The sequence below is a fragment of the Rhinopithecus roxellana genome, chromosome 10 (assembly GCF_007565055.1).
Source record: "Rhinopithecus roxellana isolate Shanxi Qingling chromosome 10, ASM756505v1, whole genome shotgun sequence".
Classification (NCBI taxonomy): Eukaryota; Metazoa; Chordata; class Mammalia; order Primates; family Cercopithecidae; genus Rhinopithecus; species Rhinopithecus roxellana.
In genome coordinates, this window is record NC_044558.1 from 82,541,234 (window position 1) to 82,568,110 (window position 26,877).

The 26,877-nt window shown below is 50.8% G+C and overlaps 1 protein-coding gene across 22 annotated transcripts in view; it reads left to right on the plus strand.

The window, feature by feature from the left end:
* Nucleotides 1-26,877, plus strand: part of PITPNM2 (phosphatidylinositol transfer protein membrane associated 2) — a 171,208-nt gene that overhangs the window by 117,736 nt on the left and 26,595 nt on the right. For 18 of the 22 annotated variants that reach the window (XR_004059594.1, XM_030939048.1, XM_030939036.1 and 15 more), the window contains 4 exons: nucleotides 249-421; nucleotides 22,198-22,430; nucleotides 23,525-23,646; nucleotides 26,216-26,443. Coding sequence is in view for 21 of the 22 variants with exons in the window: in XM_030939048.1 (XP_030794908.1) it covers nucleotides 344-421; nucleotides 22,198-22,430; nucleotides 23,525-23,646; nucleotides 26,216-26,443 (661 nt within the window). In the remaining variant the exon portion in view is untranslated. The remainder of the gene's footprint in view (nucleotides 1-248; nucleotides 422-22,197; nucleotides 22,431-23,524; nucleotides 23,647-26,215; nucleotides 26,444-26,877) is intronic. The other 4 variants (XM_030939037.1, XM_030939049.1, XM_030939047.1 and 1 more) reach the window with 1 other exon arrangement.

Consider the following 26,877-nt stretch of genomic DNA (forward strand, 5'->3'; position numbering starts at 1 on the left):
CGTGGCTGTTTATTGATCAGAGAGCTTAAACACAGCCTCTCACTTGTACTTTTAGTAGCTGTTAGCAAACAAGAAAAATAAAGGTTGGAAAGGAGAGAACCTGCTCATCGAAGTTGCACTGTTGGATCATGCCTGATCAGAGGCCAGAATTCCAGCCTCAGGTCTAGACCGGGCCTTTCCTCTGTGCTACGGTATTCACCAGCCTTTGCAAAAAGTGACTGTTCTGTTCTGTCCTCTCTCTCTCCCAGGGGTCCTTGGTGAATTTTGTAATGGTTATTTAAGGAACCTTGCCTAGAAGTCCCAACTTGCAGTTCCCCATTGACGGGAAGGCTTGGACTCCAAGATGATTATAAAGGAATATCGGATTCCTCTGCCAATGACCGTGGAGGAGTACCGCATTGCCCAGCTGTACATGATACAGGTGGGTCGTGGGGCAAGGGTGGGTCATGGGGTGAGGGTGGGTCACGCCAGCACACAGACACCACATGTGGGTTAGGTGGAGTTGTGGCCTTCACAGCGCAGTGCCTGCCCCAGAACTTCCTGGTAAGTGTGAATTGTGCTGGACCCCTGGCCTCTAGGCACGGTGCTAGGCACACAGGGCACACCATGGGCACATGGCATTGGATTGCTTTCCAGTGCTGTGTCCTACCACCTACGACGTGAACACTTGCCCTTGCATTCAGCACCATTATCTCCCTGGCCCAGACGTTATCCCTGTGTTTCCCTATGTTTCAGTTTGCCTGGGCTGCCATCACTAAATACCACAAAGTGGGGGTGTAGAGGAACATACTTCCTCACAGTTCTGGGGGCCGGAAGTCCCAGATGAAGGCCTGGCAGGTGCAGTTTCTGGTGAGGGCCCTCTTCCTTGCTTGCACATGGGCACCTTCTGCCTGTTTCCTAACATGGCAGGGAGTGAGCAGCCTCTGGTGTCTTCTCTCTTTCTTTTTCTCTTCTGTTTTTTATTTGTGTAAATGTATAGGATACAACTGTAACTTTGTTGCACGCGCAGATTGGAAAATGGTGCTTGTAGGGTATCTCTCACTCAAATACACCATACTCATTAAGTAATCCTTCATCTTCCACCCTTCCTTTTCTTCTTCTTTTTTTTTTTTTTTGAGACGGAGTCTCGCTCTGTCGCCCAGGCTGGAGTGCAGTGGCTGGATCTCAGCTCACTGCAAGCTCCGCCTCCCAGGTTTACGCCATTCTCCTGCCTCAGCCTCCCGAGTAGCTGGGACTACAGGCGCCTGCCACCTCGCCCGGCTAGTTTTTTGTATTTTTTAGTAGAGACGGGGTTTCACCATGTTAGCCAGGATGGTCTCGATCTCCTGACCTCGTGATCCGCCCGTCTCGGCCTCCCAAAGTGCTGGGATTACAGGCTTGAGCCACCGCGCCCGGCCCCCTTCCTTTTCTTCTAAGGACACCAGTCCCATTGTGAGGGCCCCACCCATATGATCTCATCTAGACCTGATTACCACCCAAAGGCCCCGTCTCCAAATACCATCACACTGGGGGTCAGGCCTTTTGGAGGGACACAGACATTCAGTCCATAACACCCCATTCTACAGACAGGAAGACACATGAGGCCCAGAGATGTTAAATTCTTGCCAAGGAGCACAGGGCCTGTCTCCTAGCTCCCAGCTCCATGCTTTCCTCACCACCCTGACTGCTTGCAAAACAGCAGTGTCAGACATGTGGCTCACTTACAGATGCTCGCAGGAGTTTGAGGATGACAGGCTCCTTTGATGAGCCAGAGACTCTTGCTTAGGAGACACCTCCAGTCTCCCTACTCAGTGCCTGACCAACCTGGAACACAAGACCTGGCTGCCTCTGGCTGACCCCAGATGGGACCACTGCTCCCACTTGCTGCGGTCCCGGCTGCAGTCCTTTCTATGTAGAGGTTCCATCCCAGCTCTCCTGCTGGCCTCCTGTCCACCCTCAGTGCTTGGCATGGCCTAGCCCGGCAGCTTTCCTCCAGATCATTCCCTAGCCAAGGCTTGCAGGCTTGCACCCTGGGTCCCTGGGTGTCTTTGGGCCTCCCACACTTATCATGAACTTGCTGTCGGCCTGGCTCTGGCTCCTCTGGGCAAATCAGTGCCTCCAGTCCCTGCGACCCAGTGGGGCTTGCCCTCCTGCAGCTTCTTGCTGTACAGCCCCTTAATTACAGCATCAGACTGAGTCGTTGGTGTTGGGGAGAGGCTTCGTCAGGCAGGGCCTCCACCTCCCATCCCTGGCTTCACCTGTTGGGCTCCCACCTTCCACCCAGGTCAGGGGAGGTAGCTATGAGCTCCCAGCAGAGCCTACAGCCCCAGCCACCTTTTGGGAGGAGCTTGAGGAAGTTGCATGGGTTTGTCCAGGCTCCCCTATGTGGGAGCCTTGGCTGGGAAAAGAACGGAAGGTGAACCCAGCCTCTCTGGGGGGCTGTTTGCTCTGAGCTGCTTCAGAAGGGCCACTCAATTCCCTCTTGAACCACTTACCCCATAATTATTTCTAGAGAGTGGAGAGAGAGGAAGAGGCTTAAATCAGCCCCCCATCTCTGAGCACTCTGGAAATAGCTCAGCCTATTCAAGGACCAGGCTGATCTGCCAGTGCTGCTGTTGTCTTACTGCTTCTCAATTCCCACCCAAGCCAGGGTGAGCCCAGACCACAGCAGCCCCTCAGCTCCACCTGGCCTCCTGGTGGCTGTCAAGATTGGAAGGACTGACCTCCAGCCCCTAGGAGATCCCAAAGCTGTTCTGGGCATAGAATCGCCTCTGGGCTCCTCAAAACACCTGTCACTCCAGGTTTTTGTTGTTGTTTGTTTGTTTTGTTTTGTTTTTTTTGAGACGGAGTCTCGCTGTGTCACCAGGCTGGAGTGCAGTGTCATGATCTCGGCTCACTGCAACCTCTGCCTCCTGGGTTCAAGCAATTCTCATGCCTCAGCCTCCCAAGTACCTGGGATTACAGGCACACGCTACCACACCCGGCTAATTTTTGTATTTTTAGTAGAGACGGGGTTTCACCGTGTTGGCCAGGATGGTCTCGATCTCCCGACCTTGTGATCTACTCACCTTGGCCTCCCAAAGTGCTGGGATTACAGGCGTGAGCCACCACGCCCGGCCACTCCAGGGTTTTTTTGAACACCTATCTTTATGCCTCCAATGAATGTAATTGTTAAGCATCATATAGTTCCCTGTTAGATGCTCAGACCTCCCTGCACCTGTGCAGCCAGGCCCCATCCATCTAGCCGACACATGCAGTGTCTTTTGAGAAGCTCCATTGATTAGGATTGTGGCAGGATGGAAACATCTCCCACCTCACACATCATGAGCAGCAGCACTCTCATGAGAGCCTGTTGGACAGATGGGCATCCTTCCCAGCTAGGGAGAGCCACCATGGCCTCTAAGGGCTGGCTGGAGTTATTACTGCTGCTCTGAGCTTCCAGAGCCTTTCCCTGTGCCCCTTCTGGGTGAGCAAGCATGTGTGCACACATCTGCTTTCCTGTTAAAAAAGAAAGAAAGGTGAAAGAAGCCAGGTATTGCCGGGAGAGGTGCTTCTGTGACAGGCGCTAGCATGCTTGGAAGGGAGATTGGGGGTGAGGTTATTGCTGTTCCTGCTCAGGCTGGCTGGCTGGGTAATTTTCCTCTGGGCAGGCCTTGAGGCTGGGAGTGTGGGATAGACAGCTTGATGATGGGGCAGGGGGTCTGCTGCACATCGCAGGTGCTAGTGCCCTGCACCTGTGTCCTCTGTGTTCTTGGTGTGTGCTGTCTCTGGCCTGAGGACTAATTGCTGTGTCTGAGGTGCTGCTGCCCTCACGTCGTTACCAGGAAGCCATAGGTTCCTGCGAGAACTACTGACTGGGAAGTTTCCCACGTACTTAAGGCCCCTGCTGGCCAGCCCCGCCCCAGCTGGGTCTTAGACAGGCAGATGCATCGCTGGGTTCTGGCCTCCACAGCCCCCAGTTCGAGCTCCAACAAAATGAGCTCCAAGATATTGCAAGCCTGTGGGTCCTGTGCCCTCTGAGGGGCAAGGCGCTGGCCTGCTTACTGTCTGCATGGATGGGGCTCAGGTTGTCAGCTCTCTATAGCATTTGGAAGAAATTCTTTTGGGACTAGGGGGTTTGGGCTTACTTGATTGGGTGTTGTCTTGTTTTGCTTTTATTGAGGTGAAATTCACATAACATAAACAACCATTTTTAAGTGAACAATTCAGTGGCATTCAGTATACTCACAATGTTGTGCAGCCACTAACTTTAGTTCCAAAACACTTTCATCACCCCAGAAAGAAACCCCATATCCATTAAACAGTCATTCCTCATTCCCCCTCCCCACCCCCTGGCAATCACTAATGTACTACCTGTCTCCCTGGGTTTGCCTGTTCTGGGTGTTTCATACACATGGAATCCTTCACTGTGTTGCTCTTTGTGTCTGGCTTCTTTCACTCAGCATCATGTTGTTGGGGTTCATCCATGTCAGAGCATGTGTCAGTGCCTCATTACGTTTTATGGCTGAATCATATTTCGTTGTATGAACAGATCACGTTTTGCTTATCCATTCATCCATTGATGGATATTTGGGTTGACATTAGCATACAAGTATCTGTTTTCAGTTCTTCTTGGTCTACACCTAGGAAGGGAATTTCTGGGTCACATGGTGACGCTATGCTTGATGTCTGGAGGAACCAGCAGACTGTTTTCCACAGTGGCTGCACTATTTTACATTCCTACTGGGAATGTATAAAGTTTCCAGTTTCTTCACATCCTCACCAGCACTTACTGTCCTCTTTTTAAATAATGCTACCCTAGTGAGTATGTTTTGAAACAGAAGAGTCCCCAGGTTATCTCAAGGGTCCTTCTGCCCGTCTTTCTGACCAGCCCGCATGCTGTGTCCTTCTCAGAGGCTTGTCTGATCTCCACTGGCAGCATGAGTGATTTCTTTCCCTGAATCCTCGCAGTTTCCTGTCAGTCCCACACCTGGGTACCTAGTGCCTTCCACCTCTTTGTGGGTGTCTGTCTGCTTACTGCTGGACAGTGAGTGTCGCCTGGCAGGGTTTAGGTCTGTGGGTCTGTTTTCCCAGTTTCTGGCTCATATCCTCTTTGGTGTACATGGGCTGCTCCTTCCATCCTCACCGATGGCTCTAGTGCACACACACACGTGTGTGTCCACCACAACATATGTACATGCAAGCACAGCCACCTATGCATACAGGTATGTATACAAATACATGCAGATACATGCACACACCTACACAGACACGTGCATGCACACAGCATGTGCACATATGTGCACATGTATACATGCACCTACTCAGACACATACACACACACACACACACACACACACACCCCACTAGACCCAAGGGGGTAGTGCTCCTGTTGGTTGCTTTTTCTTTTTTTTTTTTTTTGAGACAAAGTCTCACTCTGTTCCCCAGGCTCAAGTGCAGTGGTATAATCTCAGCTCACTGCAACCTTTGCCTCCTGGGTTCAAGCGATTCTCCTGCCTCAGCCTTCCAAGTAGCTAGAATTACAGGTGCCCGCCTCCATGCCTGTCTAATTTTTGTATTTTTAGTAGAGATGGGGTTTCACTGTGTTGGCCAGGCTGGTCTCAAACTCCTGACCTCAGGTGATCCGCCCACCTCAGTCTCCCAAAGTGCTGGGATTATAGGCATGAGCCACCACGCCCAGTCAGTTTCTTTATCTGTAACTTAAGCTAGGCTCTCAGAGAGCATAGTTTCCCATTTTACATATGGGGAAATTGAGGCCCACAGCCAGGGTTGGAGTTCAGATCTCTGGGCTCCTAGGTGGCCTCTTTGGGACCCCTAGTAGGCCAAGGGAGGCTGCTGCCAATCTCAGAGGTGAGGGCACCCTGGCAGGCTGAGAGGACCAGGAGGTGCCAGTATCTAGATTGGGGAGGAGGCAGTATTGGGAGGGATCTCCCCTCTCACCCCCAGCCTGTGCTGTGGCTCCCAGGCCTTAGGGCAGAGCAGGTGGGCAGGAGGGGAGAGGTTCAGGCCACCCCGACTTGGAGACCGGACGCACGACCTGTGCCCTTCCTGTCACCAAGACCTCTACTCTCAGCCCAATTTCCATCTTGAGAGCTTTTGCCCCTCCCGCAGGGCTGGTGTGAATGCCCCTCCTCCAGGCAGCTTCCTCTGCCCCTCTGGGTCCTGAGGGCACTCGTTCTTCTCAGCCCCACCTGCCTGTCTGTCCCCGCTCTGGCCTTTTTCTAACCCACGGTTCCTAGGGCTCTTGTCACCGTAGGGTGATGGACTCAAAAGTGTGAACATACGTCAGAATCACCAGCTGCTCCTTTACATGTGTACAGCTTATTGTATGTCAGTCATACCTCAGTAACACTGCTAAAAAGTAAGTTGAAGTCACCAGACTTTCCTGTGCCCTGCCTGTGCCGAGGGCCGAGTTGCAGAGGGGGATGAAAGAAAGTGCTTCCTGTTCTCTGGGAAGATAGATTTCACATACGTTTCAGCACAGGCTCAAGGGCACAGTCTGCACTGGCCTCCTGAGATGGACAGGCCTTCAAGAAGGCTGCTGCATTTTTGTGGAAAGAATAATAAGAAGACCTTAGTTCATCATTTTCCACTTGTGGCACTTGCCAGCCAGTGGCAGCTAGGAATAGGCCTTCCTCTGTGCGAGCTGCCCAACTGGAAGGTTGTGAAAAAGATGGGCTGGGCTCACGTGTCAAAGTGCCTGGCACCCTGTTGGAGCAGCACTCAATATACACCATGTTAAAGGTGAGAAAACAAAATCATCTGCCTGGCTGGGAGAGGGCCGTCCATCCGAGGTGTTCAGCGAATGTGTGCTGCCAAGGGAGTGGCCAGAGGTGGCCTGGCCAGGACCCTGGGAGCGGCTGCTTTCAGGGGTTTCTAGGTCTTGGTTTTTCTTTGCATCCTCCCCCAAACTCCTTCATCAGCCCCTGGGGAGCCAGGCCTGTCTCTGCTGTCCAACTGCCACCATCTCTGAAAACAGCACTGCAGCACTGTTTAGGGGAATGGTCGGCAGGGACAATGGGGTGGCTGCTCATGTGGCAGAGATCAGAGTGACTTGAGAAGAGCTTGCTCCTACGTGGCATGACTGAGTAGCTGTGCCAGGAGAGACCTGCCCCCTTCAGACGCCATCACTGGTAGGGAGCCAGAGGTCAGCTTGGGGAGGACTGGCTGCCCTTGGTGATGCCAGCTTTGAAGTTCCTGGTGACAGGTAGAACTAGAATCCATTCTTCATTCGACCAGTCTTTACCTAGCATCTATTTCACAAAATACCAAAGTGCTGTACAGGGGGTCCCGTCTGTGTCCCAGCGGCTCTGCCACTGACTGTAGCCCTCACACCCCTCCACAGCCCACTGAATCAGTGTCCAGCAAGTGATCAGAACCTGCTTTAATCCTCACGATAACCTGCACAGTTGGTGGTACTCATCCCCGCTCATCCCCATCCCCAGATGACAGCTTGAGGCTCAGAGATGTCAAGGAACTTGCCCAAGGGTACATAGCTGGCCTAATGATACCAGTCTGCCCAGAGATGTGGTGGGCTGCCTTTTTCGCATTGCTTTTAGTGGAGCACTTTGAGGTCTCCTAGTCCACCCCTTCTCTGAAGTTCCAGCTGTTGGAGGTTACATGCTCTCCACCCTGTCTGACTCTGAAGCCAGTGCTCTCCCTTTCACAGCTCTGCCTTCCAGTGCTCAAATACTCAGAACTCCACATAGCCCAGGGTCACCTGTGGGCAGCAAGGCCAGGGGTGCTGGGGTCAGCATGAAGAGTTGCCATACACTGGGGAAAGTGCTGGTGACTGAAGACGTATGTGACCAAGGGCTGGGTGGGAGGTGGTGAGGACCCCACCTGCCCCACTGAGAGATGAGGGACAAGTGGGGGGCCATCAGGGTAGTGCGCTTGTTTCTCCAGCAGGCAGGCTGAAGCTCACTCACAGGAGGCCATTGTGGGCACACACCCCACTGGTGACCAGTGTGCCCCCCAGAATCTGCATCCACCTGCAATCTCAGAATGTGACCTTATTTTGAAATAGGGTCTCTGAAGATGTAATTTGTTAAGGATCTTGAAATGAGATCATTCTGGATTTAGAGAGGTCCCTGAATGAATGACGATTTTCCCTATAAGAAAAGGAAAGGACTGAGACACAGGAAAGATGAAGCAGAGATTGAAGAGATATAGTATGGGCCAAGGAGCACCGGGAGCCAGCAGCAGCTGGAAGAGACAGGAGGTATCCTCCCCAGAGCCCACACAGGATGCTGCTGGGTGAGCCTGCTGTCCTGGGAAAGGCATGAAGTCTGCCTGAGTGGGCAGGGGCTTCTGCGCAGCCACCCAGCAAGGCCAAGGTGGAAGGGACCCTCCTGGACCCTGTCCTGGCTCCACCCTCAGCTGCTGGCAGGTGGGTCACCAGGCCTCTGCCCAAAGAGACTCCTGCAGGCAGCTCTGGACCCCCTGTCCTGCACACCTTCTCACTGAGCCTGCCAGCATCCCAAGTATCTTACTTCTTGGTGCTGCCATAACAAAGAACCACAAACTGCATAGCTTGAAAGAATAGACATTTATTCTTTCACAGTTCTGGAGGCCAGAAACCGGAGAGGCAGGTGTCTGCAGGGATGCACTTCCTCCAAAGGTTCTACGGGTAGACCCTTCCTTGTCTCTTCCAGCTTCTGTTGGCTCCAAACATTCCTTAGCTTGTGGCCACGTCACTCCAATTACATCGGCAAAGACCCTATTTCCAAATAAGGTCACATTCCAAGGGCCTGGTGGGGACATTCACCCATTACACCAGGGCATGGGCCGATAGGTAGTCCTGTCTCCACTTATAGTTTGGAAATTGACACCAGAGAGAAGCGACTTGTCCAGGAGAGGGAGTTGGTCAGAGTTGGGACTAGAGTTCATTTATTTGTTCAGTAAGAATTTACAGAGCACCCACCTTATGCTGAAGTCTTTTCGTTGAGACACCTTGGTGCTATGGGCTGAGCAGGCTCTGGAATGACAGGTCTGAATTCACAGCCTGGCTGTGCCATTTAGTAACTGTGTGACCTTGGACAAGTTTGAGCCTCTCATAGCCTTGATCATCTTATCTGTGACTTGGGGGTAATAGTACTAATACACCTTTCCTAAGGGGATGTTGCAGTAACCAAAGGAGAACTTACATGCAAAGCACTTAACATAGCCACAAATAAATGATGCTACTGGAAGAGGTGGGAGCTTAGAGCACCCAGGAAATGCTTGCTGTTTTCACTACAAATCTGGTCCGCATAGGCCGGGTGCAGTGGCTCACACCTGTAATCCCAGCACTTTGGGAGGCTGAGGTGGACAGATCACCTGAGGTTGGGAGTTTGAGACCAGCCTGACCAACATGGTGAAACCCCGTTAGCCGGGTGTGGTGGCCCATGCCTGTAATCCCAGCTACTCAGGAGGCTGAGGCGGGGAATCGCTTGAACCCGGGAGGCAGAGGTTGCGGTGAGCCAAGATCGCGCCATTGCACTCCAGCCTGGGCAAGAGGAGCAAAACTTTGTCTCAAAAGAAAAGAAAAGAAAAATCCGGTCCATATTCCAGGAGCTCTTTTAAAGAGGGAGAGATGGCATATGCCTGCCCTGACCTCACCTATGGCCTCACCCAGAGTCTTGTCTGTTTTTTGTTTTGGAAGGGGACTTAGTTGCTCTGGGCCATGGAGATATAGCACATTTTTGTGCCTTAGAGAGGCCTGTGCCTGTGTATGCATGTGCATCCGTGTGCCTACGTGTATGCACGCACACACACACACACCTGCTGTTCAGGAAGCTGACCGAGGATGCCCTTGGCTAGCCCGTCATGTCACCATGGAAACAGATGCTCAGCTTAAAGTCGCCACTGCCTCAAACATGAGGTTTCCTGCATAAGCAGAAAACTGAGCTTTTGGACACTAGGAGGGACATTCATGGCAGAGAGATGCTTAGAGGTGACCCATCTCTCTCTCACAGTGCCAGCAAGGCCCCTTCCTGCTTGCCATATTTGATTTTTTTGATCTTAGTAAGTGCAAGAGGCAGGATTGGTTTCTGTTCGTTTTGTTTTATAACAGCTTTATTGAGATATAAGTCACACACCACATGACTCATCCATTTAAAGTGCACAGTTCGGTGATTTTTAGCCTATTCAGAGTTGTACAACCATCACCAGAATCAATTTTAGAACATTTCTATTACCCCAAAAAGGAAATCACTATTTTCACCCCAGCCCCAGGCAGCCAATAATGTGCTTTCTGTCTCTATAGATTCCACTATTCTGGGCATTTTATATAAATGGAATCATACAATATGTGTCCTTTTGTGTCTGGCTTCTTTCACTCAGCATAATATTTCCAGGTTTCATCCCTGTTGTATCATGTGTCAGTGCTCCATTACTTTCTATGGCCAAATAATATTCCATTCCATGGTAGGCCACAGTTTGTTTACCCGTTCATCTGTTGGTGGACATTTGGGTTGTTTCCACTTTTTGGCTACAGTGAATAATGCTGCCATAAATATTCGTGTATAAGTTTTTATGTGGACATATGTTTTCCTCTTCTTGGATATTTACCTCGAGTGGAATTGCTGGGTCATATGGTAACTCTATGTTTAACTTTTTGAGGAACCACCAAACTGTTTGCCACAGCAGCTGCACCATTTTACGTTCCCACCATCAATGTACAAGGGTTCCATTGCTCCACACCCTGAACAACACTTGCTGCTCTGTGTCTTTTTAACCGCCCCAGTGAGTGTGAAGTGGTATCTCATTATGGTTTTGATTCGCATTTCCCTAATGACAGATTATGTTGAGCATCTTTTCATTTGCTCATTGACCATTTGTATAATCTTTTTGTAGAAATGTCTGTTCAAGTTCTTTGCCTTTATTATTCTTATTATTGTTTTAGAGATGGAGTCTTGCTATGCCTCTTAGGCTGACCCTGAACTCCTGGGCTCCAGCCATCCTGCCAACTTCACCTCTGGAGTAGCTGGGTCTACAGGTGTACAACACCATGCCCAGCTCCTTTGCCAGTTTTTGAATGGGGTTGTTGTTTCTTTGTTGTTGCATTGGAGGAGTTCTTTATATATTTTGGATACAAGTTACTATAAGATATATTGTTAATAAAAATTCTCTCCCATTCTGTAGGTTGTTTTTTCACTTTCTTTTTAGTGTCCTTTGAAGCATAAAAGCTGTTAATTTTGATGAGGTCCAGTGTATCTATCTTTTCTTTTGTTGCTTGTGCTTTTGTTGTCATGGCTCCAAAACCGTTGCCTAATTCAAGGTCATAGAACTTATGCCTATGTTTTCTCCTAAGAGTTTTATAGTTTGAGCCCTTACATTTAGTTTTTTTTGAGCTGTGTTTTTAATGAGCTGTTGGCAGCAGCCAGTGAGAAGGTGGCATCCTCTGGGGATGTCTGTGGACTTGTGCATTGCCCAGGAGTCCCACCAGAATCCCTCCTGCCTCCCCAGCCACCTCTGGCCCTCCAGCTGTATGACCCGAACATGTTGCTTCCAGTCCCTGGCCCTCAGTTTCCCCATGTATACCACAAGTAGGTCATCTTGAGGATGTCTTTGTAAGTGTCCTCCTGGTTCCATTCTTTGCCTTCTCTAGAGATGGCTCTGGTCACGTACACCTTCTGCTCCACCCAGAGGAGCCCTGAATCCATGGGCCTTGGCTCCTGCACCCACACACACGCCACATGTGTGTGCACACGTGCACGCCTGCGCACTGACATCCTGAGTGGCAGCTTCAGTGAGCCCAGCACAGGGGGCATAGCCCTCAGTCCCCTGAGCCATACACTAAGTCCAGAAGACACATTTCTACCCTGGGGTCAGGCTCTTTGGCAGCAAGGGCCAATCCTAGCTGTCCCCTCCCTCCAGTGAGCTGGCCCCAGCCCAGCCTGTGCTTCAAGCTGCCTACCTCATTCAGCTGTGCAGTAAATTCCATGTCAAGGCTAATGAGCAGGAGAAGCTGCTGGCCTAGCCAGGAGACAGGGCCATGCCCCTGTGACAGGGAGCTGGGAGAACAAGCAGAGCAGAGCCTGCCTTGCTTGGTCCTGGTGGGGCTCTGGGGAGAGAGGCTTGGGTGAAGGGCCCTAGGGGAAGAGGCAGGGCACATCAGATCCCTGAGTGTAGATGTGGCATCTGGCCAGTGCCCCTCCTTCAGGAACAGACCTCCCCTTCCCCTCAATTCCTGCCAGACCAGCCACCCACCATGCCTGGCCCCTGTTAGGTAGGGGTTGGGGGGGTCTGATGCACACGCAGGTTTCTGCAGTTTAATGCAATCTGTGGCTTCTTCTCTGTCTCTGCACTACCACAGTCACTCATGGCCTGGGAGACTTGGCTGTCACCTTGGGTGAGTTGGCCCCAGTACTCTGTGCCTCATTTTCGCCACTTGTGGAGTAGGGAACATGATCCCACAATATCTCAGGGCTCTGAAGTGCAGAGGAGAATAGGCAGTTGCAAAGGCAAGCTGTAAATTGAGACAGGGTCTGGAAATCTCTGCTTGGGGCTCTCGTTCATGCTCTTTGCCTCTCCTGGTAGCCTCTTTTTCCAGGAAGCCCTCTCTGCCTGCCTGCATTGGCTCCCGATAATGACAGTGGAGCAGCTGAGGCCACTATCTGAGTCTCAGCCCCAGCATGTACCAGGAGTGTCGGTGTCTGATGCTCTGTGGGTCTTCCAAGCAGGCCTGGTGCCTATAGCTATGAAAAGGGCCTTCCTCCCCAGCCGCATCCTGCTCAGAGACACAGCTGAAACCCGGCTGCACTCCTCTGCCCTGTCCTTGTAGCCCAAGTGCTGATATCAATGGCTGATCCAGGCCTAGAAAAAGGCTGAGCAGAGAGCCATGCTGCCTGGGCCCTCCTCACCACCCTTCCCCACACCTCTTGGCTGTACCAGGAGCCTCTGAGCACCGGAAATGAAGGGTTTTCCAGGCCTGGCTCTTCACTCCATCCTTCAGGGGAACTTTGAAGCCATGGAGACATCTGCCTTTGGAGCCAGGGCGATTCCCCTGCCAGTCTCCCTGCTGGGATAAAGCCAGGGCGTGGCATCCTGGAATGATGTTCCCTGTTGCTGAGCACACACACATCCTGAACTCATCCTGTGTACGTCAACTACACGTGCTCGCATCTAATTTTCTCAACAACCCAGCCAGTACTATTGCTTCTCCTCCTCTTACAGATGGGGAGATGATGACATATAGAGGTTAACTTATCAGAGACCACACAAAAAGAAAGAAAAAGAGGAAGGTTTGCACCCAGACATTTGAACTGCAGAAACTATGCTCTGAGCCCGCATGTTCTGCCACCTCCCTGAGAGGGAGCCCCTCTTGGACCCTGATAGCTGAAGGTAAACTCCATGCCCCACATCCTCAGGAAAGGGCAGCTTGCTGTTCAAGCGGAATGGTCATGGTCTTCACCTGACACTGCAATGGAGCTTGATTTAGAAACTCTGTTTCCCAGGCTGAACACAAAGGCTTACTCCTGTAATCCCAGCATTTTGAGAGACCAAGGCATTCAACAAAAAAATAAAAAATTAGCCAGGTGTGGTGGGGTGCACGCCTGTAGTCCCAGCTACTCTACAGTCTGAGTCACAAGGATTGCTTGAGCCTGGGGGGCCAAGGCTGCAGTGAGCCATGATCATGCTATTGTACTTCAGCCTGGGGGACAGAGTGAGACCCTATCTCATAAATAAATAAATAAACTGAAATTCGCAGCAGGTGGGTCCTCAGTAAACAGGGCTGGGGCCCCTGCAACCCAGATGGTAAATATGTGGCTCCCTTTTGCCTGGACCCTGTGGCCTCTACCCAGTTTGAGCACAGGACAGGTCTGGGCACAGGGTGAGGAGCAGATCTCAGCCCATGGGCAGGGTGGGTGGCTGCTCAGGGGCATGGGGTCTCTGTCCCACCATGGTAGGCAGGAGAAGGCTGAGTCACTAGTCTGTAGAGTGTACCTGGACTCACTAACCACTTTCTTTCTTTCTTTCTTTTTTTTTCTGAGACGGAGTCTTGCTCTGTCACCCAGGCTGGAGTGCAGTGGCCCTATCTCAGTTCACTGTAAGCTCCACCTCCCGGGTTCACACCATTCTCCTGCCTCAGCCTCCTGAGTAGCTGGGACTACAGGCGCCGGCCACCGCGCCCGGCTAATTTTTTTTTGTATTTTTAGTAGAGACGAGGTTTCAGTGCGTTAGCCAGGATGGTCTCGATCTCTTGACCTCGTGATCTGCCCGCCTTGGCCTCCCAAAGTGCTGGGATTACAGGCCTGAGCCACCATGCCCGGGCCTTTTTTTTTTTTTTTTTTTTTGAGACGGAGTCTCACTCTGTCGCCCAGGCTGGAGTGCAGTGGCCGGATCTCAGCTCACTGCAAGCTCCGCCTCCCAGGTTTACGCCATTCTCCTGCCTCAGCCTCCCGAGTAGCTGGGACTACAGGCGCCCGCCACCTCGCCCGGCTAGTTTTTTGTATTTTTAGTAGAGACGGGGTTTCACTGTGTTAGCCAGGATGGTCTCGATCTCCTGACCTCGTGATCCGCCCGTCTCGGCCTCCCAAAGTGCTGGGATTACAGGCTTGAGCCACCGCGCCCGGCCCTTTTTTTTTTTTTTTTGAGGTGGAATTTCATTCTTGTCACCCAGGCTGGAGTGCAATGGCACAATCTCAGCTCACTGCAACCTCCGCCTCCTGGGTTCAAGTGATTCTCCTGCCTCAGCCTTCCAAGTAGCTGGGATTAGTGGCACCCACCACCATGCCTGGCTGTTTTTTTTTTTTTTTATTTTTAGTAGAGACACGGTTTTGCCATGTTGGCCAAGCTAGTCTCGAACTCCTGACCTCAGGTGATCTGCCTGCCTCAGCCTCCCAAAGTGCTGGGATTACAGGCTTGAGCCACTGTGCCTGGCTCACTGACCACTTTCACCTGCAGCCTGGCCTCTCCCTTTTCCCCTTTGCCCTCAGCTACCAAGATTTCATGTTCATAAAGCCACTAAGTACCTGGCCTACCTGCTGAGCACAGAGGCATCTCCTGCTGCTCCCAGAGCTGGGGGCCTCACCTCCTATCTAAACCCAGGAAAGAACACCCCTGTGGGCAGCTGCCCATGCCAGGGGATCTTCCATTCTCCATACACGTACCAGGGCGTTCTTCCTGGGACCCAGATTCGATTGTGCTCCTCTCCTGCTTAAACCCTTTTCTTCCCTTAGCATCAAAACTGTGCTCCTTTTATGGCCAGGCACAGTTGCTCACTCCTGTAATCCCAGCACTTTGGGAGGCGGAGGCGGGCAGATCACTTGAGGTCAGGAGTGTGAGACCAGCCTGGCCAACATGGTGAAACCCCGTCTCTACTAAAAATACAAAAATTAGCCGGGTGTGGTGGCGCGTGACTGTAATCCCAGCTATTCAAGAGGCTGAGGTGGGAGAATCACTTGAACCTGGGAGGCAGAGGTTGCTGTAAGCCGAGATCGTGCCATTGCACTCCAGCCTGGGCGACAGAGCCAGACTCTGTCTCATCTGTCTCAAAATAAACAAACAAACAAACAAACAAAAACTTTTGTGATCTAGCTTCTGCCTAGCTCCCAGGCCCTTCCCTGCCACTTCCTGCCTCGCAGCCTACACCCAGGCAACTGAGTCCACACGCTTCCAGGGCTCCCTCCACACACACCTTTCGCTCTGTCACCTGCCTCCCTACCCAGCATATCTGTCCTATCTACCCCTGCCTAGTGAGTGCCTCCTCACCTCCCAGCTCCCCTGCAGGTCACTTTCCCTGACCCCCCTGAGGCTGAGTGAAGGCCTCCCCTCATGTCTTCTAATCCCTCATCACATGATAGTCGTTCTCTTTGGGGTATGTCTTCCACATACCCCAAGTCTGGAGCAGGGATGATTCTTCCCAAAGCAGACCAGCCTGGACAATGACATCTCTTTCTTCTACTTTCTGTGAACTCCTCTGGGTGAGGCCTGCACAGGCCCTCCACTGGGTGGGGGATTTTGCTCTCTGTTGTTATTTCAGCTTTAACGATTTGGCTGATGGGGCTTGTGGCTTTCCTGGAGGGAGAGAGGAGCGCTTGCTCATTCTCAGAGACCCTGCTGCCTGGCAAAAGTCAGCTCATAGTGGTGTGCCAGAGGTTTGTCAGGGAGATGGCTCTGAGTGGCAGGGCCCTCATCGGCCTGGTGTTCTGAAGGTGGGGTACTCTGAGCAGCCTGCAGACTTTTCTTTCCCAGTTTCATTCCTAATTCTTTTTCACTTTTTATTCAAGTGTTGTATATATACAGAAAAGTTTATGATTCATAAGTGTCTATCCTGATGGTCTTGCAAAAAGTGAATATGACTGTGTAGCCAGCACCAGGCCAAGCAACAGAACATTCTTCAGCAAACCCCTCAGGGCCCCTTGACCCATGGGATTTTTAAGTAACTTGACAGCTACTTGAGCTATAATTCATACACCATATAATTCACTCACTTAAAGTGTACAGTTCAAAGGTTCTTGGTATATTCACAGAGCTGTGCAACCATCACCACTACCTAATTCCAGAGCACTTTCATCTCCTCAAAAGAAACCTGTACCAGCCAGGCCCGGTGGCTCATTCCTGTAATCCCAGCACTTTGGGAGGCCGAGGCAGATGAATCACTTGGGGTCAAGAGTTTGAGACCAGCCTGGCTGATATGGCAAAACCCTTTCTCTACTAATAATATAAAAATTAGCCAGGCTTGGTAGCGCACACCTGTAATCCCAGCTACTTGGGCAGCTGAGGCAGGAGAATCACTTGAGCCTGGGAGGCGGAGGTTGCAGTGAGCTGAGATCTCGCCACTGCACTCCAGCCTGGGAGACAGAGTGAGACTCTGTCTCAAAAAAAAAAAAAAAAAAGAAAAGAAAAGAAAAAGAAACCTGTACCAGCTAAGTGCAGTGGCTCACGCCTGTGATGCCAAAGCTTTGGAAGGTTGAGACAGGAGGGTTACTTGAGGCCAAGAGTTTGAGACAAGCCTGGAAAACATAGTGAGACTCCATTCTCTAGAAAAGAAAGTTTTTAATTAGCCAAGCATGGCTGAGCATGGTGGCTCATGCCTGTAATCCCAGCACTTTAGGAGGCCGAGGCAGACGGATCACTTGGAGTCAGGAGTTTGAGTCCAGCCTGGCCAACATGGCAAAACACTGTCTTTACTAATAATACAAAAATTAGTCAGGCATGGTGGTGCATGCCTGTAATCCCAGCTACTTGGGAGGCTGAGGCAGGATAATCAGTTGAGCCTGGGAGGCTGAGGTTGCAGTCAGCCTAGATCGCGCCACTGCACTCCAGCCTGTGCGACAGAATGAGACTCTGTCTCAAAAAAAAAAAAAAGAAAGAAAGAAAAGAAAAGAAAAACAATAAAAAAAAAATAACCAGGTGTGGTGAATGGTCCTGTAGTCTCAGCTACTCAGGTGGTTGAGGTGGGAGGATCACTAGAGCCCAAGAGTTAGAGGTTACAACAAGCTGTGATCATGCCGGTGCACTCCAGCCTGGGTGACAGAGCAGGAAGGAAGAGAGAAAGAGAAAGAAAGAGGGAGAGAAGAGAGGGAGGGAGGGAGGGAGGGAGGGAGGAAGGAAGGAAGGAAGGAAGGAAAAGAGAGAGGGAGAGAAGAGAGGGTGGGAGGGAGAAAGGAGGGAAGGGAGAGAAAGAGAAAGGGAGAGAAGAGAGGGAGGGAGGAAGGAAAGAAGGACGGAAGGAAAAGAAAGAGGGAGGAAGGAAGGAAGAGAGAGGGAGAGAAGAGAGGGAGGGAGGAAGGAAGGAAGGAAAAGAGAGAGGAAGAGAGGGAGGGAGGAAGGGAGGAAGGAAGGACAGAAAAGAGAGAGAGGAAGATAAGAGAGGAAGGAAGGAAGGAAAAGAGAGGAAGAGAAGAGAGGCAGGGAGTGAGGGAGGAAAAGAGGAAGAGAGGGAGGGAGGAAGGAAGGAAGGAAAAGCGAGAGAAAGGGAAGAAAGAAAAGAAAATGAAGGAAAGGAAAGAAGGAGAGAGGGAGGAAGGGATGGAGGGAGGGAGGGAGGGACCTGCGCCCATTAGCAGTCACTCCTCATTTCCCTCGTGTTCCCCAGCAGTAGGCCGCCACTAATTCACTTTCCGTCTATATATATTTTCCTTTTCTGTACTTTCCATGTAAATGGAATCACAGGATATGTGGTCCTTTGTGTCTGGCTTGTTTCACTTAATATAATCTTTTCAAGGTTCATCCATGTTGTGGTATGTAGCATTACTTCATTCCTCTTTGTGACTGAATAATATTCTATTATTGTATGAATAGACCACATTTTATTCATTCATCTGTTGATGGATGCTTGGGTTGTTTACACCTTTTGACTATTGTGAATAATACTGCAACGAACATTGTTGTACAGGTTTTTCTTTTTTTTTTTTTTTTTTTTTTTTTGAGACGGAGTCTTGCTCTCTCGCCCAGGCTGGAGTGCAGTGGCCGGATCTCAGCTCACTGCAAGCTCTGCCTCCCGGGTTCACGCTATTCTCCTGCCTCAGCCTCCGGAGTAGCTGGGACTACAGGCGCCCGCCACCTCGCCCGGCTAGTTTTTTTTTTTTTTTTTGTATTTTTTAGTAGAGACGGGGTTTCACCGTGTTAGCCAGGATGGTCTCGATCTCCTGACCTCGTGATCCGCCCGTCTCGGCCTCCCAAAGTGCTGGGATTACAGGCTTGAGCCACCGCGCCCGGCCTGTACAGGTTTTTCTGTGAATACTTGGCAGCAGCTGGTAGGGCTGGAGTCATCTGAAGGCTTGGTGTACAAGTATCTGTTGGAGTCCCTGTTTTCAGTTATTTTGGGTGCATACCCAGAAGTGGAATTGCTGGTCATATGGTAATGCTATGTTTAACTTTTTGAGAAAGTGATAAACTTTTTTTTTTTTTGAGATGGAGTCTCACTATCACCCAGGCTAGAGTACAGTGGCACGATCTCAGCTCACTGTGGCCTCTGCCTCCTGGGTTCAAGCAATTCTCCTGCCTCAGCCTCCCAAATAGCTGGGATTGCAGGCATGCGCCACCACACACGGCTAATTTTTGAATTTTTTTAATAGAGACGGTGTTTCACCATTTTGGCCAGGCTAGCATTGAACTCCTGACTTCAAGTGATCCACCCGCCTCAGCCTCCCAAAGTGCTGGGATTACAGGAGTGAGCCACCATGCCTACCCTGCTAAACTATTATCTTTTCTTTTTTTTTATTATTTTATTTTATTTTTTATTTTTTTTGAGATGGAGTCTCACTCTGTTGCCCAGGCTGGAGTGCAGTGGCACAATCTCAGCTCACTGCAACCTCCGCCTCCCAGGTTCAGGCGATTCTCCTGCCTCATCCTCCTGAGTAGCTGGGACTACAGGTGTGTGCCACCATGTCCAGCTACTTTTTGTATTTTTTTAGTAGAGATGGGGTTTCACCATGCTGGTCAGGCTGGTCTTGAACTCCTGACTTCGTGATCCGGCCACCTCGGCCTCCCAAAGTGCTAAGATTACAGGTGTGAGCCACCACACCTGGCCTACTAAACTATTTTCAACAGTTTTACATTCCCACCATTTTATATTCCCACCAGTAGGGTTCCAGTTTCTCCACATGCCAACCAACATTGATTCTTTTTTCCAGGTTTTTTTTTTTTTTTTTTTAATACTGGCCACCTTAATGGGTGTGAGGTGCTATCTCATTGTGTTTTTTGTTTGTTTGCTTTGTTTGTTTGTTTTTGAGACAGAGTCTTAGGCCGAGGTGGGCGGATCACGAGGTCAAGAGATCAAGACCATCCTGGCCAACATGGTGAAACCCCATCTCTACTAAAAATACAAAAAATTAGCTGGATGTGGTGGCGGGCACCTATAGTACCAGCTATTTGGGAGGCTGAGGCAGGAGAATCGCTTGAACCCAGGAGGCAGAGGTTGCAGTGAGCCAAGATCGCGCCACTGCACTCCACCCTGGTGACAGAGTGAGACTCTATATCAAAAAAAAAAAAAAAGGAGAGAGATAAAGTCTCACTCTGTCACCCAGGCTGGACTGCAGTGGCGCGATCTCGGCTCACTGCAACCTCTGCCTCCTGGGTTCAAGCGATTCTCCTACCTGAGCCTCCCGAGTAGCTGGGATTACAGGTACACGCCACCACACCCAGCTACTTTTTGTATTTTCAGTAGAGATGGGGTTTTACCATGTCGGCTAGGCTGGTCTCTAACTCCTGGCCTCAAGTGATCTGCCTGCCTCAGCCTCCCAAATTGCTGGGATTATAGGCATAAGCCACCATGCTCAGCCCTCATGGTGGTTTTGATTTGCATTTCCTAATGAATAGTGATGTTGAACATCTTTTCATGTGCTTATTGGCTATTCAAGTCCTTTGCTCATTTTTGAATTGTGTTGTTTTATTGTTGAGTTGTAGGAGTTCTTTATATATTCTGGATACAAGTCCCTTGTCAGATACATGGTATGCAAATGTCTTCTCCCATTTGGTGGGTTGTCTGTTTCTCTCTTCATAGTGCTCTTTGATACACTAATGTTTTTAATTTTGATTAAGTCCAGTTCATCTATTTTTTCTTTTGTTGCTTGTGCTTTTGGTGTCATATTTAAGAAAGCATTGCCAAATCTAAGGTCATAAAGATGACCTTGTTTGCCCCAGTTTTCTTCTGTTTTATCATTTTGTGATTTTATTTCTTTTTTTGAACTACCATTTCTCAAGCATCTTATACTTTTATAGTTTTAGTTCTTATTTGTAAATCTTTGATTCATATCGAGTTTTTGTATCTGCTGTGAGATAGGGTCCAACTTCATTCTTTTACATGTTGTTATTCAATTGTCCCAGCACCATTTTTTAAAGACTATTATTTCCACATTGGATGGTCTTGGCACCCTTCTCAAAAATTAATTAATTGATAGAAAAAAACCATAGATATATGGTTTATTTCTAGACTCTCAATTATATTCTATCTATCTGTCTGTCTGTTGATCTATTCATCTATCCTATGCCAGTGCTACACTTTTTTGGTTACGGTAGTTTTGTAGTAAGGTTTGATATAGGGAAGTGTGAGTCCTCCAACTTGGTTTTGTTTTGTTTTCAAAATTGTTTTGGCTCTTTGGGGTCTCCTGTAATTCCATATGAATTTTAGGATCAGCTGTTCCATTTCTACAAATAAGGCTGCCGGGATTTTGATAAAGATTGCATTATATCTGTAGGTTGTTTGGGGCAGTGTTGCCATCTTAACAATATTAAATCTTCCAGTCCATCAACATGGAATGTCTTTCCATTTATTTAGGACTTTAATTTCTTTCAGCAACATTTTGTAGTTTTAAGTGCACAGGTCTTTCACCTCTTTGGTTAAATATATTCCTAGGTATTTATTTTTTCAGAGGCTACTATAAAAGGAATTGTTTCTTAATTTTCTTTGACATTGTTCATTTCTGTGTGTCATTTTGTATTCTACAACTTTGTTGAATTTATTTATTAGGTCTAACAGGCTTTGGTAGAGATTGTTTAGCATTTTCCATATATAAGATTATGGCATCAGGAATTCAAAATAGTTTTACTTCTATCTTTCCAATTTGGATGCCTCTTATTCTTTTTGTTTGTTTTGTTTTTTGTTTGTTGGTTGGTTGGTTGGTTGGTTGGTTGGTTGGTTTTTTTGAGACAGAGTCTTACTTTGTCACCAAGGCTGGAGTGCAGTGGCATGATCTCAGCTCACTGCAACCTCTGCCTCCCAGGTTCAAGCGATTCTCCTGTCTCAGCCTTTGAGTAGCTGGGGCTACAGGCATGTGCCAACATGCCTGGCCAATTCTTCTGTTTTTAGTAGAGACGAGGTTTCACCATGTTGCCCAGGCTGGTCTCAAACCCCTGACCTCAAGTGATCTGCCCACCTCAGCCTCCCAAGGTGCTGGGATTACAGGCGTGAGCCACTGTGCCCAGTCGCCTCTTATTATGTCTTTTTCTTGTCTAATTGCTCTAGCTAGAACTTATAGCACAGTGTTGAGGAGAAGCAAGTAAGTGGGCATCCTTGTCTTGTTCCTGATCTTGGGAATGCTTTTAGTCCTGGGACAGGTGGGAGTCAAAATATAGGACTTGTATGTGCAGCACTAGGTCTGGGAGAGGGAGTCTGTGGCCCCTTCAGCCTCTTGCACAAACCCTGGCATATAGATTTGGGGGTCTGGAAGTGACATAGGGGGAGCCAGCCTTGTTGACCAAAGCCCCTCCTCCCTTTCCACACCCCTGGGCCCAGTCTCCTGTGCCCCTTCTCTCCTGAAAAGTGCTCTGGCCCCACACACATTGCAGGTGCTTTTGTCCCCACAGAAGAAGAGCCGTAACGAGACATATGGTGAAGGCAGCGGCGTGGAGATCCTGGAGAACCGGCCGTACACAGATGGCCCAGGCGGCTCTGGGCAGTACACACACAAGGTGTATCATGTGGGCATGCACATCCCCAGCTGGTTCCGCTCCATCCTGCCCAAGGCAGCCCTGCGGGTGGTGGAGGAGTCCTGGAATGCCTACCCCTACACCCGAACCAGGTGCGCCTGCTTTGGCCTCCATGTGCCTCCCATCTCCACATGCCATCTGGCAGGAAGCAGCCTTGTGGCATAGATCCAGGGGATGGGATCAGCCTTCAAGCAGGCTCAACACCCCATAACCCCAGGGAGCCCAGGCTTTGTTCCATACAGGTGCCCCGAAGGTCACCCAGAGCAGGCACAGGCAAGAGAGGGAAGGATACACCCCTAAATGCCTCCTGACTCCTCATGTGTGGAGGCCATGAAGGCATGAGTCAAGCGAGGGCTGTTGGAGACTCCTTTGCCATCCCAGAAGATGCAGGGAATATAAACCCTCTTCAGGCTCCCTAAGAAGGCCGAGACAGCCTGCTGGAAAGAAACTGAGGGTAGACCAGATGACACAGAGGTCCCTTCCAACTCAGAGACCTTCAGCTGCTGTGACAGTGTTGTCCCACATCCCATGCTGAGCAGGGCTGTCCTTGGGATCCCCTGGCAGAGGGTTCTTCACTCTGTGTCCCCCAGTGTGTAGCTCAGCACTGCTGAGTTGGATAGATGGGGGCTGGTCCCACCAGCTGCCTTCTGCTGAGCAGGTAGGGTCCCCACAAATCTCCTGGGGCACCCTTCCCCACACTGGTAGGCACCTGGAGCTTACTTAGGGACCCACAGAGCTTGTTCCTCTTCCCAGTAGTACTTTCCCCTCTAAGCTCATCTCCAGCCTAGAGAGAGGCTATTCCCCCATTGCCAGAGCTGGCTTCTTGGGAACTAGGGGTGGCATGCCCCATGGAGCACCCCAGCTTCCTCCTGCTTGGCAGTATGCTGCCATAGCTGTTCCTGTGTTCCTGCCATGCTGTGGACATTGGACATGGGGCTTCTAGAAGCCACCAAAGATGCACTGTCTTCCTCTCCCCCTAAATCCTTCCCTGCCCCCATCCTGGCTGTTCTTGGGACAAAGTGGCGGTCCAGGAGGTGGACAGGGCAGGCGAGTCTTGGCTACCCTCCACCCTCCTTCTATGCCCACTCACTGGCTCCACTCCTACCCAGTGGGTCAACAGGCCCTGACCAGACACACTGGGCCTCTCCAAGGACAGGTCCTGATGGATGCTTTCTTTCCCGCACAGGTTCACCTGCCCTTTCGTGGAGAAATTCTCCATCGACATTGAAACATTTTATAAAACTGATGCTGGAGAAAACCCCGACGTGTTCAACCTCTCTCCTGTGGAAAAGAACCAGCTGACAATCGGTAACCAGGAAGGGCAGAGCCCCACAGGGCTGTACTCTGGATTTCCTACCCACAGGCCCCTCTTGTCCTGCCCCTTTTCCCCACACCTGGTAGACTCCAGACCTGGCCCTGTCCTGGGCAGGCAGGTCAGAGTTGGAGCAAGCATGGGGCCCATGGGGGAGGCAGGACAGGCCTCCTCAGCCCCATTCTCCTGACGTATACACCAAGTCCAAGTGCCTTTTCTACCCAGAGTCCCCAGCGTCACTTCCCTCCATCCCTTTTAGGGATCCCTACTCCCCAGAAGTACACGTGTGCTTGGGGATCCATCTCTAGCTGACAGCCATGCACAAGTGCCCCTGGCACACAATGGGGTCTATGACCTCCTGATGGTGGATGCCCTACCCACTGCCTCCAGATGACAGTGACATGCAGGGAATGGGCCCCATTTGTTAGATCTTCACTTTCAAGAGAAGCCAGTGATAAGGATTTTCATGAGAAATCTCCCAATACTAAATGTTAATGACCAATTAGAAATCTTTGTAAATAAATTTATGCCAGTCAAACAAAACACATATGTGGGGCAGTGCAGCTCAGCAGCCACCCTCCTGCAACCTCTGAGTGCAAGGCCCAAGTCACCGTGGAGGCATCTCAGCAGGACATGCCAGGTTGGGGGTGGGTGTCCATGCCCCAGGAGCTGCTCCAGGCCCAACCCCCTACCTCTGCTGGGATTTCCTGGGTCTGCAGAACAAAGCATCATAGCACGAGTGGCTTGTACAACACACAGTTATTCTCTTAGGGCTCTGGAGGCCAGAAGTCTGAGATCACAGCATGTGGGCTCTTCCCCCTGGGGGAGACTCTGTTCAGGCCCCTTCAGTGTCTGTGCTTGTCAGCAGTCCTTGGTGCTCCTTGACTTGTAGAAGCATCCCTCAATCTCTGCCTCGGTCGCCACATAGTCACTCCCCTCTGTGTCTGTCTGCCTCTGTGTCTCCTTTTCTTATAAGAACACCAGTCATACTGGATTAGGACCCACCTTAATGGCCTTACTTTTAACTTGATTACCTCTTTGAAAACCTTATCTCTAGATAAGATCACATTCTGAGGCACTGGGTTTAATACTTCAGCATAGGAATTGGGGTTGGGGGGGTACATAGCTCTTCCCATAGCAGGCAGCCCTGACACTGCCAGAGCTCTGCAGGCTCGCTCTGAGGCCAGCTGCCATGGGTCCTAAGTCTCTGTGACATTTCCTGTGCCAGCCCGCATGGGCAGGGCATGTGGTCTGCTCCGGGAAGAGCGCTCATCCTTCCTGGCATTCTGTGGTTCCCAGACTCACTCCTGACCCTTCTGGTTTGGTGGAGCTGATGTCAGTGTCTGCAGTCTGCAGCCTGGATACAGAGGGGCCCGTGCATTGGAGAAAATGAGGTAGCCAAGGGCCTGGCTAGAGCTGACCCAACCATAAAAAAGGGCTCTGTGAGCCACACACCCTTTCCTAGAGCTCTTTCTCACCCAGTGAGTGCTCCAGTCCTGTCCAACACACATGTGCCTCAGGAGTGAGCACACAGGAGGGCTCTGCCTCCACCGTGGGAGGAGGCCATGGGAGGGCTCTGAGATGCCCCTGTGGAGGGGAAGCCTGTGATCATAAGTGGCCTGGCCTACGTCCCGCCCAGAGCCATCACCCCTCTTCTTGTCACCATCACCAGGTCCTGTCAGCCCCTAACCCTGTTTTCTGCACTCCTACCTCTGTGGCATCTTCCCCTGCTCTCAGGCCCAGCCCAGAGCAAGCTTGGCCAGACACCCGCTGTAGGCTTCTTCAGACATCTCTTCTGGTCTCTGTCCAGGAAGGCTTTTCCAACAGGTCGGCCTGCCTGCGTCCCTCTCAGCCTCAGACCTATACCTGGGTCGACTTGGCCCTCAGGGCACTACCTGGGCTCCTAGCTTGGAGAGAAATGGCCAGCATGTCCAGGGCATTCCCATTGCTCTGTGACCACTGCCATCCTTCTCCCCATGCAGACACCCTGGTGGTTCCTTCCCCAGAACCCCCCACCTCTTGTTCAAGGGCCGGTGCTACTGGGACATTCTTGACCTCTCGATTCCACCCCTCTGGCTGAAACACCATCTTCGTGGGAAGCTTTTCCCAGCCTTCTCTTCTGTTCCTCACACCCCGTATTCTTCATGGAAATTCATCTCCCCAGTGTTTCCTCATTGCCTTATTTATCTGCTTTGCCAAGAGGTGGTGCACTCAGAACATGGGTTTTGCTGAAATGACTTGAAAAGGCAATAAGGGACCAGGTGCATTGGCTTACACCTGTAATCTCAGCACTTTGGGAGGCTGAGGTGGGAGGAGTGCTTGAGCCTGGGCAACATAGCAAGACCCCTGTCTGAATGAATGAATGCACCAAGGAAACTGCAAGCCCCGTTGTCAAGTATATTGAGGTCAGAGCTGCCCAGAACGTGATCCTTACTCCTCAGAGTCCCTCTGGCAGGGCAAGGCCCAGAATCCTGGGAGGATTTGGGGATGGAGGAACATGGAGAGGAGATGTGGGTGGAGGTTGAGGTCAGGGCTGAAGTGGCCACTCTAAGGGTTTTCCCACAGACTTCATCGACATTGTCAAAGACCCTGTGCCCCACAACGAGTATAAGACAGAAGAGGACCCCAAACTGTTCCAGTCAACCAAGACCCAGCGGGGACCCCTGTCAGACAACTGGATCGAGGAGTACAAGAAGCAGGTCTTCCCCATCATGTGTGCATACAAGCTCTGCAAGGTGGAGTTCCGCTACTGGGGCATGCAGTCCAAGATCGAGAGGTTCATCCATGACACCGGTGAGCACACCCCGTTCCGGGTGGGCAGTGGCCAGGCTACCCAACCCCTCTGTCTCCTGTCACCTGCCTGTCTGCCTCCTGTCTCTGCATGTCTGCCTGGGAGTCTGCATTTCTGTTGTTCTGGGAAGGTGACACCAAAGCCCATGTCCAGCTTCCCCACTGCCCCGCAACCATGTGTTATCTTGGGCATCCATGAATACCTACGAGCACCTGCAGAGACAAGCAGTATGTGTTACTGGATGAAGAAGCCGTAGGCACTGCCCCCAGACATTCCTGACCTGGTTCGCATTTGATAAAGTGTAGCCCACACTCCACAGGTCTGAGTAGCCCCTGGGGACAGCTTCCTTGCTGCTCACCTGGGCCTCTGGGCTCCCAGGCCTTTGTTTCCTCTACTCGAGGAGGCCCAGAACCCAGGGCCACAGCTCAGCCTCCCT